This window comes from Microdochium trichocladiopsis, assembly GCF_020744255.1.
Source record: "Microdochium trichocladiopsis strain MPI-CAGE-CH-0230 chromosome Unknown B0I36scaffold_9, whole genome shotgun sequence".
Taxonomy (NCBI): Eukaryota; Fungi; Ascomycota; class Sordariomycetes; order Xylariales; family Microdochiaceae; genus Microdochium; species Microdochium trichocladiopsis.
The window spans coordinates 539,064-558,022 of NW_025763552.1; the positions used below are offsets into that span (position 1 = coordinate 539,064).

Here is an 18,959-nt window from a genome sequence, read left to right on the forward strand (position 1 = left end):
ATGCCGAATGACAACGGGTGACATCTTCCCTGCAGAGATCTCGCCGACACTCGTATCCACGGTACCTGCTCTCCCACAAGGGCACCATGTCGCACTGTATTCTTCAGGGGTCCCCTGCCCCCTCCCCCTTGGTTTGCCCGGGTGGCGGGCCTGTCCCTGTCAAGACTCCATAGCGTGGCCCCCGTGGATCTGTCTCCTCGTTCTCCACATCCATGAGCCGGTTCATCACATAGCCACACCATAGAAGCACGCACGCACACATATCGGGCAGGCTCAGGAGTCCGACCCGACGGGAGATCTGGGCTGATGCCTGCACCCTCGTGCTAGCGTTCAGAGATCGTCCGTGGAGATGAGTGCAAGTCATATCCATGGGCGGCACCCACGATACCACCGCCGGGCATCCTGTTCTGCGTTGCACTATTGCTTAACCGCATCGTCGTGATGGCAGGGGACCAATGCTCAACAGCTCTCCAAAGCAATCGATAGCCGTGGTAGGCTTTTCGGCACCCCGGGCAAGCATGTCATTGCCGAATGTGGCAGTATGTCCCAGCTCCCGTAGGGAACTGAAGGCTTGTGGGCCAGAGCCCTGCCACCCACTGCATCGGTAGCAGTCAGCACTTGGCAAACAGGCGAGACAGGCGAGAAAAGCACAGAATGTGAGGCCTGAGCGCGCGGACGGCCCTGCCCGGCGAGACCCACGAGAGGCCACCCACCCACCACGCCATTGGAGCGCGCAACAATATGCATTTGCTCTTTCCGCACAGCCATGACAGTATTATATCACTCCCACTATCGGCATGGCCCGTTGGGGCAGCACGCGGTAGCTGCATACCGACGCAGGGACTATAACTTCCGTGATATTGTGGAGTCGTCGTGTTGCAGATGGTCAGAACCAGCTGTGTGCTATGTTCCAGGGCCAGAGTTCACGTTTCTGTCGACTCGGTATGGCCGTCCCCACCGTCGGTCTAGCACTGACCTGCGTTCTGGAAAGAAAATACGACAGAAACAAGTCTGTGCGATCGGAGTGATACCCGCACGACCGAAACATCCCAACAGGAGCGTCCGTCATTGAGCCAAGCTTTCGAAGCGATTGGCCAGGCGCGCAAAAGGCCATTGCAAATCGCTTGCCACTCCGCCCTCCCCGATGAGACTTAAGATCGAGTGAACATCCACTTTGGCTGCTTGCAAGTCCCACCGGCTAGTCCATGCTAATAGATGCCAAATTATGGGGAGAATATACTGCGCCTCTCTCCCGTCGGTACTGCGTAAGCTAACGTTTGGAGGTCCTGCCTGGCGGGCCACGGCCGTGCGCACATCGATGGTGGCGAAGGCCTACTCCAGCGCGGCCGCGGCCCTAGAACAGCCCTAGCGTCTGGCGAAACTTGACGGCCCCATCGTGCCTGTGACGCGTAGTGTGGATGTCGGGGGTTCACGAACACGAGCTTGGAAGCCAGTTGGGCAGAAAGAGTGCTGTGGCTGCTCGTTATATTTGTGTAGTAGCTTTCTATGGGCAGACCAGGGGAGTGTTCAAGAAGCCCTAGCAGAAAAGATCGACATCATGCGCCAGTCTGCCAGACTTTTACAGGACTAGTCTGCGAGATATATTCTCGTCAGAATTAGGAGGGTGCTTGCTGATCCCTCCCGCTTGGTGTTGGCACTGCCGAGGTTGAGATGAGGTTGACAATGAAAAGTTGGCGCCGGGACCGCTATTCCCGCGAGTTTTGGCCAGGTCATGTCGAGCATTCTGTCGCCTTGGACAAGGGGACGTTGCAACCAACATGACAAATCTGGACCGAGTCGGTCACTTGCTGCGATTCGCCTTGTTTCATCGTATCGCGCCGTCACGTCGACACACGGCGGCTACAAGACGTCATATATAGCTGCTCTGCCGCCCAGCAGTTGAGTAGCGAGTGCGCTAGTTTCGCGAATGCAACTAGGCCACACACACACACGTGTTCCCCTCCCCGGGTACTTTCTTGGTAAGACGCCACACACACGCGTTGGAAAATAAGAAGGCGCTAGCTAGTTGGGCACCATTCTAAGTATGTCACTATCTAAAGTCGTGCGACAGTAGTTGCCAAGCTTTATCGGGTTAGTGGAAGTTGGGCAGCGCGCTGGCTAAAGGAATTAGGCACCCCGAGTCCCTGACTTTGTGACACGAGCCAAACCTCGTTGGAAACACAGAGCTAGCGCGCATGGAGCATAGTTTGGGAAACGATGCGGAGATTGCGTGAAATGCTGCCCCAGAAGAGTTCACCACTCGTCACCCTCACAGGCAGGTCTCGAACAAAGCGGGGCCCCTCGCTCTCGTGTCAACTGGCAATGGCATCACGCCTACAGCAATGGCCTAGTCTAGCAGAGACTTCACGTAAATAAATCGGCTCATGACATTATGCTGCTGGCTTTCTCTGGCAATGCCCAATTGTTCAACAAATGCGATCAGCTAAGTACACTTGAGGATGTCCTACGTTAGCCGCCATACTTCTATGTCTGACACGAAATGATCCCTTCATTCTTGATCGGGTAGTCTACTGGTGTGCCACGCGAGGCTGCATCAGTGTGGTAAGAAAACTAAAAACCGAAGAAGATAGCACCCAGTTGTGTCGAGATAGCCATGGACATAACTCAGATATAGACCAAGGCAGGCTATACATCCGATAGCTGATAAGGATCGCCGGGTACTCTCGTCATCAGTCTCGCGACCATTGGATCAAAACTCTGTGAACACGACCTCAGGGCAGCCCCCGAGAAGCGACAAGAGCTTCAAGATAATGAATTTCACTCGAGTCTAGTGCTATCAACTATTCATTAGGTATATACACCTTGAGCGTGATTTAGCCAGTGACAGATTCGAATATAGCCCAGATGTATGAGTCAGTCAGATTCCAGGCGGATCCGCAGGCAGGCCGGATTCAATACGTATCTAGTAATTAATATTCTACCGAGTACCTCAACTTCGAGGGCAAAAATGTAAATAAAAACGTACAACACCGAGGATTCGCTGGTCGTCACCGACCCAACTACTAGTTCGGCGGTACTGAGCTTGTATATGGGGGAGCGGACGGGACCCCTAATTTTCTCAGTCCTATGGTCGTACGTGCCAGATTGTGTGCTTATTGCCCGTAATATGAACATACTGTCCCAGTTTTAGAGTCTGTTAATGTCAGCTCTAAGTGGAAAACTCCTGAGGATCCACGCTGGCGTCGGTGACACTGGTAACTCTGGCTTTATAGCAGTGGCAACAGTCATTAGAACCTTGAGACGAAATACTAGAACTGAAATAGTTGGGCATGTTCAACGCTTGAACTGTTGCTGAATGACAAGCGTTACCGCAGGAGAACCGTGAGTTGCGCACCTCGCCCCATAAAATCGCCCGAGACATTGCGAGCGGCGAGGGCAACTCGTGACAACATTGATTTCCGTCAATATTCAGTAACCAAGTCTGAATTTACAATGCAGCAGTCCAAACGCCCTCGTAGCACAGTCGATACGCAGTCGGAGACACTGGCGCAGACGGGTACGGCGCTTTCTCGTTGTGTGACAACCAACGAGCCTGATGCTTCCACGAACCTTTGCCTCGAAGCCTCGGCTCTGTCACAACCATGTTGCTCACGGCGAGCCGCTGTGCATCCTCAGTGGGCTGTTGCTCTGCCTCCGGGCACCAGATGAACGTGGTCGACTCACCCTGGTCGTCGCCAGCCTTTATGACTGCACGAACGCCTTCGGACGCCACATCTCAAGCAGCACCGAGAAGATCTGGTCGAAGTTCAGCACGGTCTTTAAGCCGTGCTTGTTGTCCAGCCCGGTTGCGGGGTCGAGGATCAAGCTGCCCGGCAGACTGAGATATCGGCAGTAGTGAGTATGCCCGGCCGGCTCCCGCTACCAGAGCGCGCGGATCTAACCGCCGGCGATAACGCTGATGGGCTGTGCCCTTGGTGGGGTGTGCTGCAGTCCCTGTCTGATTGGCGACAATGATAGGTCCTACCCCTGGCGGCTGCCTGGAGGAGGCTGCTCCAACCCCTGGCTAGTTTGGGACTGTCCCGTGAACGCCCGGACTTAGGGAATACTCTATACAAGCCAAAGACGACATGTCCAGCAGATATATACGACCAGCACATCGCCTAAGTTGGTTCCTTGATGAGCACAATCAACCCACATACACGAACATTTAGAGCACAACAACCAATTCCTACGTCTCAAATAGAAGCTCAATAGTTCGCAATCACAATGGCTGCACAGAATAAGTTACTGGTCAGCCGCATAACACGAACCCATATAAACATAGCCATTGCTGACCGACCTTTTGATAGATAACTGGTGTTACGGGCTACATTGGATTCCAGACTCTGATCATCGCGCTCGAGCGGAATCACAATGTGCGCGCCGTCGTGAGGAGCCAGGCCAACATCGCCAAACTGCGCAGCATGAACGCCCGTGTCGCAAAATCCCAAGACGACGGCGTGCTCGAATTCGCTATCGTGCCTAATTTCCTCGCACCGAACGATATCACAAGCGCGCTCGACGGCATCACAGAAATCATTCACTTGGCCTCGCCGCTCGCAGCACAAGTACGTGGAACCAACGGCAGGACTTGGGCCGTGTGAAGCATTTGCTGACCTCTAAAATCGTACAGGCTGACGACTATGAGCGAGAGATCATCGCGCCAGCTGTGGATATGGTGACTGTCGTGCTCGAAGCAGCGACCCAGACCCCTTCGGTCCGGAGACTAGTTATCACCTCGTCGTGCGTGACATTGGTTCCTTTCGAATGGAACTTCGCCCCCGACAGCGAGAGGACGTACAGTGGTAAGTTCGATTTGAGACCCTCCGACTGGTGGCAACACATATCTCTCCTAATCTGTGAGCTCAAGTACTAAGACGAGACTTACGAGTAGCGGACGACATAAACTCGCATCCCACACAGCCCTACGGCAACCCCATGGAGGCATACTGGGCATCCAAGGCGCTCGCCAGGATAGCAACCCGCGATTTCGTCAACACCAAAAAGCCGCACTTCGACTACATCAACCTACTCCCCTCGGTCGTCATCGGGCCCGACACTCGCATCCCGTCCGACGGGACCGCCAAGCCCGGGGACCTGACCGCCGAGGCCCGGGGCTCCGTCCTGGCGTCCGCCCTCGACGCCTCGCTCAACTCGCCGTTCCCATTCGTCGGGGTGCCCGTGCATGTCCGGGATGTGGCCAGGGCCCATGTCGATGCCGCCGTCCCTGCTGAGGGGCAGACCGAGATCGCCGGCAATGCCGAGTACATCCTGAGCTCGGACGCGCCCGAGGGTGTGGTCTGGGATCGTGACACGCCCGCGATTGCGCGCAAGTATTTCCCGGAGGAGGTGGCGAATGGCACGCTGCCGCTGGAGGGCTCGCTGACTGCCATCAAGTGGAGACTGGATACAAGCAAGACGGAGGAGGCCTTCGGGTGGAAGATGACGACCTTTGAGCAGACGATGAAGGAGATGCTTCTGCAGTACATAGACTTGAAGAACGGCCGGTAAAGTTGAGGGCCGTGCAGTAACATAGCTCCGGAAGATGTCGCCCGCCTGCAATCCTAACTCATGCAACACATTGTGCCTCGCAATTGTGAGGAAAACTACAATTCCATACCGAAGCAGCGGATAACAGCTTGTGCATGATTAATATTCTATTACAAGCATCGTTACCATCACGTACGACTATAGAATTGGAGAAAATTAGGAGCCCCGTCCGCTGCCCCCCTTACAAGCTCAATACGGCAATTTTGTTGGATAGAAGCGGATCCTAATATGATAGCGAGCTAATGTCAATCGTGCCAATCCTCACGCTGAAGCCAGAGCACTATCTGAGCCATAATGACATCGCAACCGAGCCAAACTAAGCGAGTCTGGGCTTGGCTGCCGCTGACAAGGGCATTGCTATAACGCGACCGACCTCCGAGCCGATCATCACACATAAATGCTTATGCTCGTTAATCCTGAGAACTATTCCACGTTACATTAATCGGTGAATAAACCACCTTGAGATCGACAGCCATTTCTGGACCAGAAATCCAACACATGTCCGTCCTCAACCGACACCACAACAGCATACATACACCTACAACGCGGCACAGGGGCAGCTGCAGACCACCACTCAGCAGGAGCAATATATCAGCTATACACCGATATCAACCCCATTTTCTCTACCGCATTTACAACATCTGCCGCCATACCAATCTCAACCCGCTCAGCAGCTGCGGCCACAGAATACGGGCTACTTTCCGCGGCCGCCGCGGGCACAGCATCATCAGTACCAGTACCTGGTGCAGAAGATTCCTGAGGCGTGTAACAGCTCTTCTTCGTGATATACTCATCAGCAACCTGGAAGTGTTGTAGCTGGGGCGATGTGGCGTAGCGATGACGCCCATGGCGTCGCCCTGTGGAGCGTGAGATTGTTGAGTAGAACTTGCACTATATCTGGTGACTCATTGGGATTTTGAGTAAGCCCTGTGCGAACGGCGTAGCTGGACATTCCTTGGTTGCGGGGCCAATAGATACTGATACGCTCCGAGTTCGAGAATGCCTATATCTGACATGGATCACGCGCAGCGGACTCTTTGGAGGGTCGGGAGGGGCTTGGCGACCCAGAACTTGGTATCAGACTGTGCTGAGTGGTTTAGGGAGTTTGTCACGAAGACTAAGAACGCCCGCACGTAGGCTCACGACGCGAGATGAGATGGAGTACAAGGGACATTGTCAGAGGGTACAACGTTTTGAAGGCGAGACCTATGTTTTGACCGTACAACAACAGACTGATGCAGACCAGCATGAGGAAAGCTCTTACCATGCTCTAACGACTGCTTGGTATTTCCCTCTGCTTTCGTTCTTTATTTTCGCTTTCCTTTGACTATTTCTGGAAGTTTCTCGGCTCCGTCCTGAGCTAGCTTGCGTACGTAGATGGTAGGTGAGAAATCCCTTCCGAAAGAAACAGTGTCAACCGGGACTTTCCGAACAGCATACTGTGTTAAGTACATGTAAAAGCGGTGACAGTCGTAGTACCAGGGCCAAAGAGGTCAAAGACGGTTACATAGTTCGTCGAAACATAAGCGGAGGTTATCGTTGAAGTCGTCGTAAATGACGATGTCGCTTCGACAACGTCAGTGATAGTGTCGATATTGGTCTGAGTGTCTGTCTGTGTGTCTGTTTCCGTGTCGGTCTCCGTCAAAGTCGTGGTCGCAGTTGTGGTGAGCGTCTGAAAAGCAGTGGCAATGGCCGTTGCAGTCTGAGTTAGGGTGCTTGTCGCGGTGACTGTGGTTGTGGTGGTTGCTGTTGTAGTTAGGGCCATGGTCACCGTGGTCGCACTGATAGATATTGTGCAGGGCGGTGTGGTCGGAGCGGGAACCCGGATGCCTAAGCAGTCACAGAGGTCATCGATGAAGTGCCTTGGGCCAGGGTGAGGGCGATGGAGAGCCTCGGACCACAGCTGCTCGTTCACATTGGGGCCACCGAGAGTGGCGGTCCGTTTTGCGTGGCAGGCTGGTGTGGTTGTGTAGGTATAGGGGTAGGTCGTAGCTACTATGACTACTGTGCCAGTGACAAGTCTAAGATCGTGTCAGTCTTTTACTCGGTCCGGCAAGGTCGGGAACGGAGATTACGCTGTTTGTGGTAGGGACTTACATAATGATGGGTTGATAGACGGTCGTGAGGGGGTCAACAAAGGAGGTCAGGCCGGTGTAGATGTCGTAGGTATTTTTACTACAGAAACGCCAAGAGATTAGAAGTTTGTGAGACGCGATGCCGGATGAGTTGGTGGGGAGTTACAGGACGCTCTTTGTGGTCACCGCCGTATCTCCGCGCAGCACTGTCGTTGTGGTGATTGCTTCGGTAGTGCTGGTGGTTAGGAGGGTCGTAACTTGGGTAACGGTAACTTCAGATGTCTCGACAGCGGTGGCCAGAGAGGTCTCGTTCTCGGTGATCTGGGTCGTTAACGTGTCTGTAACCTCCGTTGTCTGCGTCGAGCTGAGCACTCTCGTCTTGATAGCAGTTTCTGTCCAGAACTGATAGGCCGTGGCAGTAGTGACAACGTGACAGACTGGGGTACCAATCGCCTTGTGGGTGTGCGCGCAGTAGGACACCAGAGGTGCGAAAGTCGACAAGCACTGAAACTTCTTGTACAGCTCTTTGGTGCAGCACGGCGCGTGAGGATAAGCCCAGGTTGCAGACCCCAGCAACACGGCCACGGTAGCGACAACGATCCTGGCGTGCATTGTGAGTTGCGATTCGAGTTCTGGTCGGATTGAGAGCAGTGCGCGGACGTCCAGATGCCAAGAACGGCCTGTTCATGCAAAGAGGAACCCTCGTGGTCTTATGTAGCGCCATGATTAGCCACTCCCCGGATTTCCTAGTCTCCTGGCTGCTCCGAGTCCACAACGCACTTAGCTAAACTCATCTCGGGCGACGGTGTGGCTGGCTGATCTCAGGACGGGTTAGTATTCAAGCGTAGTAGATGCCGCGCGTTCTGCATCCTAGCTTTCCATCTCCTTAGTGAACTTTTGGTTCATATGACCCGCCGCGTGTAGGCTTGCATACTAGGCTGGTGTGGCGCATGTCCTTTCCACTTTTGCCCCACGTTAATTTCATGGCGGTGCTAGTTAGGTCTCTAAGTTCAGTCTAAGATCCCCTTTCCGGCGCTACAGTGAGAACCTCGGAAACGGGGAATCAGACTTGGCCCTGATATCCCGAAAATTACTCTGTGTTTTCCACCGATAGCTGTCAATACTCAAGCCAAGCCAGAACTCGCTTGAGTCCTAGATGCGCTTCATAGACGACGGCTCCGAGCTTAGCACGAGGTTACAGCATATGCGCGCACTATACAACCTGTTATGTAGTTTATAGGTACCTGCACTTCTCCATTACGCCTTGAAATCCGGACGTGTTCAACTTTGTCTTGCGCTCCCTGAGCTGTAAACTCCTCTGGTTTTACTGGCAATTGATGTTAAGTGTCTCGCTGGTGATGAGGGATAGCATGATAGGGTAGCCTCTCCTGTATGTTTCATTTGACGGGCTATAAGAAAAGAAAGGACTGCTCGTAGGAATCGCAAATGAGCCTTCTCCGATCTACAATAATGAACCGTATGCCTGCTGGTAACAATGATACACGCAGTTTTGGTGCGCTCATATAAGCGAGTAAATTAGGAATGGCGAATTAGTAAGCTCTTACAGGTGGCTACACGTACTAAGGCAACATACCCCTCCCAGAGGAAGCTCGATTCGCACCAGATTGAGAACGCGGTGCGCGTACTCAAGATGGACACCTCGCCTCTCGGATGCGCGCTCTTAACGAACAAAATCAGCAATAAGGACAACACCTGGCACGTACGACCATAGGACTGAGAAAATTAGGGGTCCCGTCCGCTCCCCCATATACAAGCTCAGTACCGCCGAACTAGTAGTTGGGTCGGTGACGACCAGCGAATCCTCGGTGTTGTACGTTTCTTTTTTTTCTTTTTGGTTTTTCCTCCCCCGCCCTCGGCTGAACGCTCTAGCGCACCGATTCGAGGGAAACCGTGTGTAAATCAAGTGAGACTGCTGATAAAGGCCCCACGCGGCACTCTGGGCAGATCTCGGGGAGGAGTCTGCCAATGTCATCAGTGCTCAGATTTGCGCAATCCATGGCCTCCAAAGGCTTGCTGAGCAGATATCCCCATCGCGAGCTGTAACAGGAGCTACAGGAAGTGAAATGCATCAATTATATGGCCTAGACCCTGGACAATACGCAACTATTTAGCCGGATATGAAGCAGTAGTTAGTCGTTCCGCGACATGAAATGCTGAGATGAGAATTTATATGTCGAGAACAACTCACGGGCCACGGCCAGTCATGATAAATCGACAGCCCAGTGTTGTGCAGAGGTCTGCCACTAAGTTCCCTTCTGCCCACTGCTCCACATATAACCAAAGGCCCAAGACAGCACCTTTAGTTGGGATAGTGTCCGTCCACAGGAGAGTTGCCAATGGGCGGCAGGACATTGCCGGCGAACTGCCCTACATAGTTGCCAGCCGGGCTATAGTCGCAGACGGTGAAAAACGGAGCCCTGCCGCCTGGCGCGCCCTGAATACCTGTAGCCGAGCAGTCCATGGTATAGCAACCGATCCTCATGGTATTGTACCACACCAGCTGCGTGAATTGTGAATAGGTGCTAAAGTCACCGCCAGGATTGGCTTGGCCGTAGTATGGCGCGTAGTTGTTGACTTGGGCGTAGTAGAAGTCCCCCGTGATTAACGCGCCGATCCCGGCCACCGTGGCGGGATAGCCTGCACCAATATTTTGTCCCGCCGGGGCATCGTCGATAAATGGGTTGGTGTATGCATAGGTGCAAGTCTGGGCCACGGCCTTGGCATTCAGGTAGAGTGTGGGGTCCCAGATGACGTCCGGTGCTGAGTGGTTGACCCGATGGATGTTGTGATGTACGAGGGCAGCATTGATGTAGTCTGTACTCATATCGGAGGGTGTTGGCAATACGGAAGTGGTTGTGCTGCTGGTTGTGCTGCTGGTTGTGCTGGTTGTGCTGGTGCTGGTAGAAGAGCTTGTTGTCGTCGTTGACGTGCGAGTTGGTGACGAAGCGCGAGGAGGACGCACGCAAACCTCAGTCTTGGTAGAGGTCGCCGCCTTCATAATGGTCTTCCGAGGCACGCCGACGCAGATGCAGGCCGAAAGATAGAGCAGAGGCCGATCGCCCTGAGCACGTGAGAACTTGGGCTTTGGAGGGCAGTACGCTGACGGCGAAATGGCCGCGGCAGTGTTGACAGGCGGCTTGGCCGTGGAGGTCACGGTCACGGTCACGGTCACGAAGCTTACTTTGATACTTGTGGCCGTGGGAAGGGAAGAGCAGTACGCAACGGCGGAGGCCTTGTGGTTCTTGAAGCAGCAGGCGAGCTGGTCGTCGCAGATGGCGCGTTTTGGTGAGTTGTCAGGATGGGCGAGGTAGGCCGCGGAGGACGGGCGAAAACGGCCAAAGAAGCCAGCGAGAAGAACACTACGCATTGTGAGTCAATCAAGCGCCGATTCTGCGAGGTCACACCGCGTCAGGGATCCAGAAGACATGAGGCACGATGGGCAGCCAGCGATGCTTCCCAGCTTTTATTCAACTAAATCACTGCAGATAGGAGCATGCCATCAAGGTTTAGGGTTGATCCCTGCTCTGAGTCTGGGGGCGTCCGGTTTCCCGAAGACAATTGTTCTAGACCCCCGGTCAGGAAGAAGGACCAGTCTTGACGTGTTGCTTTTTTCTTTTTTGTGGGCCGGGCATTGTTTGTGATCTAGAACCACCAGAGTGGCTTGCTTGGTGCCTGTGGAGGGGCAAGGAGGTCGAGCAGCAACTTTGTATTTCAATTGCAAATCGTTTTGGCATCGTAACGCTCATCTTTATGGCCAATGACATCTGTCCTCATCGTCTTTGAAAATATAATACTATAAATTGAATGAGAGAAATTTCTTGATCCGACAGCCTGCCAGGGCCCGCAGGCCTGCCAGGGCCCGCAGGCCTGCCTATATCAGGCTACTTACGACTCGTCCATGCGAGACCAACGACGCCTCAGACTTACAGTTTTACGCGGCTTCATTCTCGCATAACTCCCACTTCGTCGAGCATTCAACTATGTTTGGGGCGATGAGGTCGGCCACATTCAGGCCCAGATGCGCCGAAGTACCCTTGGCACGACAATGGCGATGATAGCGCGATGTGTCAATTGGTCCATTGGCAGGCCGTCGAAAGTTGACTGGTAGCGTCCCGCGCTGAACGCCAAGCAGGGAGGGGTGTCGGCGATAATTCTTTTGAATGCCTCCTCTGTGACCCGGATAATGGCTCCGCGAGACTCGGGGAGATCCTCCCACTTGCCAAAGGTTGGAAAGGGGTACTGGTCATGTCCGGCACGCTCGCTATCCCAGGTATTAACGTAAAGGACCCGGGCCGTTCTTGGACGGCGCTCGAATCCGGCCTTGGTATTATATTGAAGTCCCGGAATCATAGCACCTTGCTGTATATATATATATCGCATTGGCGCCGAAATCGTGCCGAAATCGTGCTGCTGCATAATGTGTATTCCTGTGCTGCGGGGTCCGAGGTGCGAACGAGTTAACAGCTTCGCACCGGGGCCTGCACCTGGTACATCGATACGGCATCCTTGAGACCCGAGTGTGTGAAAGAGATGGTCATTCAACGACACTGCAGTCGTAGGCGGTATAAGCGGCATGTTTGATGAATGGCTCAGCTTATCGACATGCTCTTTCGCCGGTGTAGAGGAGTACATACTGAACCAGAGTACAAGCGTGCATACCGGAGTCGTGTCGCGAGACAAACACTAGAAAAGGTGGGCATAATTCAAACCATGACCAGATGCTGGAAGAGGGGGAGGCTCGAGTTGAGGGCAGGAAGCGCCCTGCCGCAGATCGGTTCGCGCATAGGAATTTCTGCCCTCGACCACCATAAGGACACCCCCACTGCCCGCGTTCGCCTCAAAGGTCTACCTGGGAATGGTACTGCAGCTTGATATCACTGACTGAGAATACTTCCAGGCCTCGGCAACCCCACCCGGCCCGACCTTGCTACATCTCTTGCAGAGCCTTGTCCCGCGACAGTAGCATCTAGTCGGCTACCCGCTCTTCCGTACTCCCGCTCTTCCGACCGAGGTTGATTCACCCTCTTCCCGACCAGCTGGACTACGAACGGAAAGACCGTAAGGCTATGCTGCCAAGACGTCAGACCAATTAGCCGGACGGGGCACAGGCCAACCCCAGCCAAGGAGCTAAGCCCTGCGCAAAGGGGGCGGGTAATGGTCCGATAGGGACAAAGTCAGCCTGGAACCAGGTTTCAGGGTCTCTTTCTCAGCCGCAAGATCCACTTCACTGGAATTTCCTTTATCCTGCCTTAATGGCCGGGGTGTGGTGGTGCATTTGATTGCAGTGTAGCATTCGTGAGGGCCATTACATAGTAGGCTGCGCCGCCTTGGCGAGGAGAACTGACTATGGAGTGATGAGAACCAAGTCCTTGCGAGGCGAGTGGGGGTACCCGCAACTTGCAGGGTTTCCGGTGTAAGAGCGGTCACGCTTGCTCGCGATAGACGCACCAATGGCCGCTCAAAAGTCAACTCTTGGCAGGCACAGGGCTGAGGCATGCTGGACGACGCCTGATCTTGTCGAGGGAGGGAGCCCATAGCTATACTGAGCGTCGCGAGTCAGGAGTCCTGTCAACGTGCCATCTTCATGGATGATCCTAGCTACACTCATACAGAGCCGGGTTCTAAATGGGGTGTTTCTGGCCCGCACGTTCCTAGCCTGAAATGAGCCGAGGGGTCCCCTGTTTTTCCTCTCAGCCTCTCCCTCAATGTGTAGTCATTAGTTGTGGGCAGTTTGCCGATGCTCATGGGTCGCGGGATTCCGCGCCGAAAGACCCGGAACATTTCTAAGGTGCCGATTAGAGAGGTAAGAGAGGCCTCACCACAAGACGCCATGATATAACATCATCAGACAACCTCACTTCTCATCGACCGATAGTTCCGTCTCACAAACTACTATACATTACCCTCAGACCATCATCTTCCTCAACATCATCATCGTCACCAACACCACCATCAAACTCGACTAAGCAACATCCCCTTCATCATGCCGGCATGGATGGAAAAGTTTATCACACGCGAAGACGTGTCCCCAGACCCACGGCGTAGCAGCGGCGAGCGCCCAGCCGTGGACGTACACTACACGGCGCTCCATGGAGGACACAAGCGCATCCTCGGCATGCAAGGGGACACCGAACCGCGGTGGGTGGTTGAGCGGTAGTCGGTGCTTGGCGCGTGGGGGAGCAAGGTCAAAGTCACCCGCGGCGCCGGTGGCGACGATGGCAAGAAGGACCAAGGGACGAAACTTGCCGTGATCGACTTCCACAACCTCACACTGCATCCGCACATTGAGCTGGACAGACCAGACTACGGGGTCACGAAGGTGTCCTTAATGGACGGGCAGTTCGACGCGAGCGAATGCTCCGACGGCGCGCTGGGCATACTGCGCCGTAAGGAGACGGGCAGCGCGTACAACGGCGCGGCAACCTGGGAAATGCGCACATTCGACCCGTCGTTGGACGCTGCTGCGGCGGCGGCGGCGTCTGAGCTGATAGTGTCGGCATCCATCGACGCCGGCCAGCTCAACGGCGTCATCAGCATCTGGAGGGCCGGGCTGAGCGAAGAGGCCATCGAGCAGCTCGTGCTCGTAGCTGTCTCCCAGATAGAGTACATCAAGTTCATAACGAGGATCAGCCAGCGGTCTGCGGTCATGGGCGGGGGCAGGGCGACGTGGATGGTAGCTCAAGCCCTTTGAGTTCGGCTCCTGGTGTGCAGAGATGGACAAGGGCAGTTAGTCCTTAGCATGCAATTGATTTGAGAGACTTGTACCTCGAGTACCTATCCCTAGAGTGCCCTGTACGTACTTGATGGACACCGCAGTTCGGCGAGATAGTGAATACACTGCTGAAACTATACCATGAGTCTCTTCTATGCTGCCCTGGGGCTTGCCTCCCAGCTCTTCGCGGGGTCCTCAGGCCCACGCCATCCCCCGAAAGTATCAAGCTGCCCGGTCCATGGGCCTGTCCATGGTCATTATTCGATACGATCCAGATGGTTTATGTATAGTCTGCTCCTCCTCTAACTGTGCAAATTGCACAGCCAACTTCTAAAACATCTTTCTCTCCCTCGCAGTTTCTTCACCATCATCTCGGAAGCCCCTGAAACCACTCGTTCGCCGAGTCCTGCCCGCCTGTGCCCGGCGAGCATTCGAGCTCACGCTAAGGGGTTGGGAGTTCCCCGACAAGTACGCCGCCCACGAGTGTTCTGTGCCCATCGTTCGTGCTCGTCACGACGGGCACGAACGGCCGTCCCGGCTGTGACAAACGCCCATACTGACGCGCAGGCGCGACTTTGCCCACCACGAGGTGACAACGAAGGTCATGGGGCCCCTTTGGGCACAACATCATCACGGTAGGATTAGAGCGGGATATCAGCACATGGCGGAAGTTCGCTGGCTGACAACCAACACTCTGCGTCCCAGGTCCCAGTGACGAGTCCTGGTCCCGCCAGTGCCCGGCTTATCGCGCCAGCCCTCAACGAGTGCATCAGCGCTGGCGTGTCTCGGCGGAGAGCACGGAGCAGGCCAACAGTCTCGTCGATGTGTTGCTCTCGTCGACGGCCAGCACACCAACGTTTCCCTATGTCTCGCGAGAGCATCGCCGGCCTCTCCACATAATCGCCATCACCGTCCTCAAGCGCACTGCACAGGGTCGACCCGCCCCCTTTTGTCCTCCCCACAGCGTCAGCTGCCACGCCAGCGCCACACACGGACATGCCCCTACGTCGAAGCGAGGGCCCTATGTGCGAGGGCCTGCCAAGCAGAGATTTTCTCATGTCCAGATTTATTGGGGTTCGGGACATGGGACTGATCCATTAAACTTCAAGGACCTGGGCCGTTCTTGGATTAGCTTGAAATTTGTCCTTGGTATCATATTTTAAGTCCCGGAATAATAGCGTTATATAGAGAAATCGCAGCGGCTTGGTATATCTACTGTGACCTGCAAGGGGTTAATTTCACTAAGGTACCACACCTACTAGGAGCTTGCGGGCACTTTATCTACCGTAGCAGCTCCTCGTCTATCGTCTGTAGTGCCGGCCCCCTATCTATCAAGGTGTCCTATTCATGACGTGCTATCGATGTATAAATGAATTCCGGCATGGTTTGATGAGGGACCGCGGCCGATGATGTACTCAAGCTTGCGTGAAATGGCGTCACGAATGACAAGGCTGTCCAATTCAAGATCGAGGCTGCTGCTCGTCGTCACGCAGCCAGTCAAACGTGTCCATCAGTTGGAAGTTGAAGATGGGCATGTCCTCCGAGGGCATCCACTCATGCAGCGGCTCAACGTAGTTCAGAGACCCCGATGATGAGGCCAATAACACATCTCCATTGTTGGCCAGCATCGCTTGCTGCGAGGGGGCGTCGGCCGTGAACTGGCCGACTGCGGTGCTGGGCGCTATCGCCGGTACGCCGAGGTTGTTGAGGTGGTGGTCGAGCACACGCTTGATGACGACCTTGCAGTCTGCGCAGAGCTCGCCGTTGGGAGCGGACGGCTTGATCCAGTCGAGGAAGTTGACGAGCAGGGTCAGGCTCTGGATGATGCTTGACCGGCTGATCTTGGCGTCTTTGAAGTGCGTGCCCGTGAACGTGGGGCGGAGAAGCTCCAGGCAGAGGACGCCGCCGGCTGGCGCGCCGTATTCCATGACCTGATATGAACAGAGCAGTTAGCGGATCGTCAAGAGTTTAGTTTATCAGGATGGGTTCACAGGGCCAGCTGATTACGGGCGCTACTTACGAACCACTCAAAGTTCCGCCTCATTGCGTGATCTGAGAAGCGGTCCCTGTCATTCCACACTACCAGGATGAGCGAGAGCATTGCGAAAGTTGTGACCAGCAGGTCTCCGTCATCAGATGGGAGGGGATCGTGCAGCTGGATCAGTCTGCGGATGAAGAACTGCGTCTGCAGGAGCTCGAGCTGGCACGCGATCTGGAAGTACAGAAGCGCCGTAGGCACGTTGGGATTGGTGAGATGCTCGGGTTTGTACTTGAGCGACGCGGGAAAGCCTTCGTACGTATCCATCAGTCGTTGGTATAGGTTCCTTGCCGATGTTAACATTCTGGCCAGAGCAGTGGGCGTTTGCGATTCACTCACAGTAGAGATTCGCGACCGGGCCGCACGCTGGGGTCAAGAGCTATCTCGTAGAGCTCATCGCGGATCCGAGCAGTCATGCTTCGCACACGCATCAGGGTTGACGAGTTGACTTGTCCATTCTTGCTCCAGCCGTTGCTGTCAAGATTGGCGAGAGCCGTAGCCAGCCGAGCAGGATCCCACAGGTCCGCGTCTGCGATGTCCAGCGGCAAAGGCGTCGACCAGAAACGTCGGCTCGTGATGGGCGGTCGACCAGTAAAGGAGACGCCCAGCTTGTCAGACGTGAAGACGTGGGCACACAGGCGCCGCTGGTACTCTGAGCAGAAGGTGGGCTGGTAAGGCTCGGGGCCGTTCGTATGAGCGTGCATGCCAAGAAAGGTGGCCATTGTCACGGCCGCGGCATGGTATTTGAACCCAGACATTCCTGCAGAGTCGTCATGTTAGATTCCGCTTGGGGGGGAAGCAAAAAAACAGAAGGCCGAGTCGCATCACTCACTTGCGTCACCATGAACCATCGAGTCTTGCGTGCCTGCACGCCGGTTGAGGTCGACGAGTAGGACGTTGGCCTCGGCGAGGCTGGAGGCCACCTCGATGCAGTACTTGACGCAGACAGTGACAATGGCAGAAGCCTCCCTGCCGCCGGCCCATTCGAGCCGGCTTGTGGTGACAGCATCGAACATGTCCGACACGCGGTCGAGATACAGCCACATTAGGCCCAGTGCCTCCCAGCGAAGCCGGGGCCCGCTGAATTGGTCCAGCCACTCTAGATGGGTGGCACAGTCGTCCTTCATGGGCTGGGCGGTGTTGTCGCAGAGCATCTCTGCCATGGCCACCAAGCCCTCGTCGCCGAGGTGGCGGATCTCGTCGAGGCACCCGAGGATGGAGCTCGAGATGTGGTCCACCACTATGTCGCCCCAGACCTTGTGCTCGCTGGGTTCGGCCGTGGAGCTCGCAGCGCTGCCACCACCACCACTCAGAGCGAGGATCTCGTTGGCCTGGCCGGGCAGGCAGCGGAGGACATACATGCACATTTCCCGGAAGGGGCCAGGCCTTTCTCTAAAGGGTATCCGCGAGCGGTGACGCCTGTTGCTCGCGCCTGCTCCCGAGGGGCTGTGGGCTCCTGCCCCTGGAGGCTCGAACGGCCGGTGTGAGCAGGCAAACATGGCGAGGCTGTTCTTGGCCTCTTCGAAGACCACGCCGTGGCTGAGCAGGCCCCAGTATCCCGGCACGACCGTCGGCCTGTCGGGCACGGCGTCGCTGGTGTCTGACTTGGAAGTCGGCGCATCGAGCTGGGCCAAAGACATCCTCGAGCTGGAGGGGGATGTCGGGGCTGAGGACAGGGACAGCTGCTCTGCCCGGCCGAGCACGCCCGCCGACGACGACTGGCTCTGATGCGGACGGGGCCGCGGGGGCCTCGAGGCGGACGACGGGGAGCTGCGCAGGGCAGGCTCGCGGTAGACGCAGTTCATGTCGTTGGCGCGCTTCTTGCAGCGCTTACAGACGGGCTGGCCGTGGTCGCAGGCGAGCTTGCGGGCGCGGCACGGATCACAGGCCGCCGCCCGGCCGTTGAGCCGGCGGGGTAGCGCCGGGCCTGGCTGCTGCTGCATGGCGGGTTCTGGTCCATCGAGGACCCCTGGAGTCGTGTTTGTGTTGTATTGTGTTGATGTTGGTGATGTCCAAATCAAGTGGGATGCACCAAATAGCAGTTGTTGCAGCCTGAGGCCGTTGCAGTCCAGTTGCAGGGCGGCGGTACTGGCTGAGTCAGCGCCGAGATCGCTCTGTGGCTGGCCGGATGACTCAGCATAACACAACATACCCTAGGTATTGTAAGTAGACTCACACGGGCATTGCAGTCCAGAGAATCCTCGGAGCGGTATTCAAATGTGTCAATCAGAATCATATCAACTCCTTGCTATCATGAACAGGTACCTCAAAGTGTCACAAGTCTTCGAGCATGCGAGCCCGCAACTTCTAGGAACAGCAAGTGCATGTCATTCCCCGGGTTGTTCGCTATTGCAACGCAAGTTGAGAACAGACCGAATTCCTTTGAGCTCATGGAAGTGATCTGCCGTGCATACAAGTCCAGCATAGAGGCTTGCGCGGCCCGTCAGCATGGGGCGGAACCCTCGGCCCCTTGCTAAGGGGAACCCTGGACGCGCCAATGCCTACTCTCTAAACCCCCAAACCCCCAAACGCGCGGGGGAATTTTTGCGTGGTCATTGCTCTA

General features: G+C 55.4%; 5 protein-coding genes across 5 annotated transcripts; 2 read left to right on the plus strand and 3 right to left on the minus strand.

The window, feature by feature from the left end:
• Nucleotides 1-4,139: 4,139 nt before the first annotated feature.
• On the plus strand, nt 4,140-5,570 carry B0I36DRAFT_387065 (uncharacterized protein). The gene is made up of 4 exons (XM_046161139.1): nt 4,140-4,251; nt 4,311-4,568; nt 4,634-4,805; nt 4,895-5,570. Exons 1-4 carry the CDS (start codon nt 4,228-4,230, stop codon nt 5,509-5,511), a joined length of 1,071 nt encoding a protein of 356 aa, XP_046008055.1. The 5' UTR covers nt 4,140-4,227; the 3' UTR covers nt 5,512-5,570.
• Nucleotides 5,571-6,994: 1,424 nt separating this feature from the next.
• B0I36DRAFT_352739 (uncharacterized protein) lies at nt 6,995-8,237 on the minus strand (the record flags this gene model as incomplete). The annotated part of the gene is made up of 3 exons (XM_046157145.1): nt 6,995-7,571; nt 7,648-7,725; nt 7,792-8,237. 3 exons carry the CDS (start codon nt 8,235-8,237, stop codon nt 6,995-6,997), a joined length of 1,101 nt encoding a protein of 366 aa, XP_046008056.1.
• A 1,708-nt stretch (nt 8,238-9,945) lies between these two features.
• On the minus strand, nt 9,946-11,013 carry B0I36DRAFT_352740 (CAP domain-containing protein; the record flags this gene model as incomplete). The annotated part of the gene is made up of 1 exon (XM_046157146.1): nt 9,946-11,013. One exon carries the CDS (start codon nt 11,011-11,013, stop codon nt 9,946-9,948), a length of 1,068 nt encoding a protein of 355 aa, XP_046008057.1.
• A 2,616-nt stretch (nt 11,014-13,629) lies between these two features.
• Nucleotides 13,630-14,424, plus strand: B0I36DRAFT_415915 (uncharacterized protein; the record flags this gene model as incomplete). The annotated part of the gene is given in 2 exon segments (XM_046162057.1): nt 13,630-13,791; nt 13,804-14,424. The coding sequence occupies 2 exon segments, from the start codon at nt 13,630-13,632 to the stop codon at nt 14,335-14,337; spliced, it is 696 nt and encodes a 231-aa protein (XP_046008058.1). The 3' UTR covers nt 14,338-14,424.
• Nucleotides 14,425-15,818: 1,394 nt separating this feature from the next.
• Nucleotides 15,819-18,339, minus strand: B0I36DRAFT_376479 (uncharacterized protein; the record flags this gene model as incomplete). Its single annotated transcript, XM_046160459.1, has 4 exons — nt 15,819-16,289; nt 16,379-16,682; nt 16,736-17,156; nt 17,229-18,339. The coding sequence occupies 4 exons, from the start codon at nt 18,337-18,339 to the stop codon at nt 15,819-15,821; spliced, it is 2,307 nt and encodes a 768-aa protein (XP_046008059.1).
• Nucleotides 18,340-18,959: the final 620 nt, after the last annotated feature.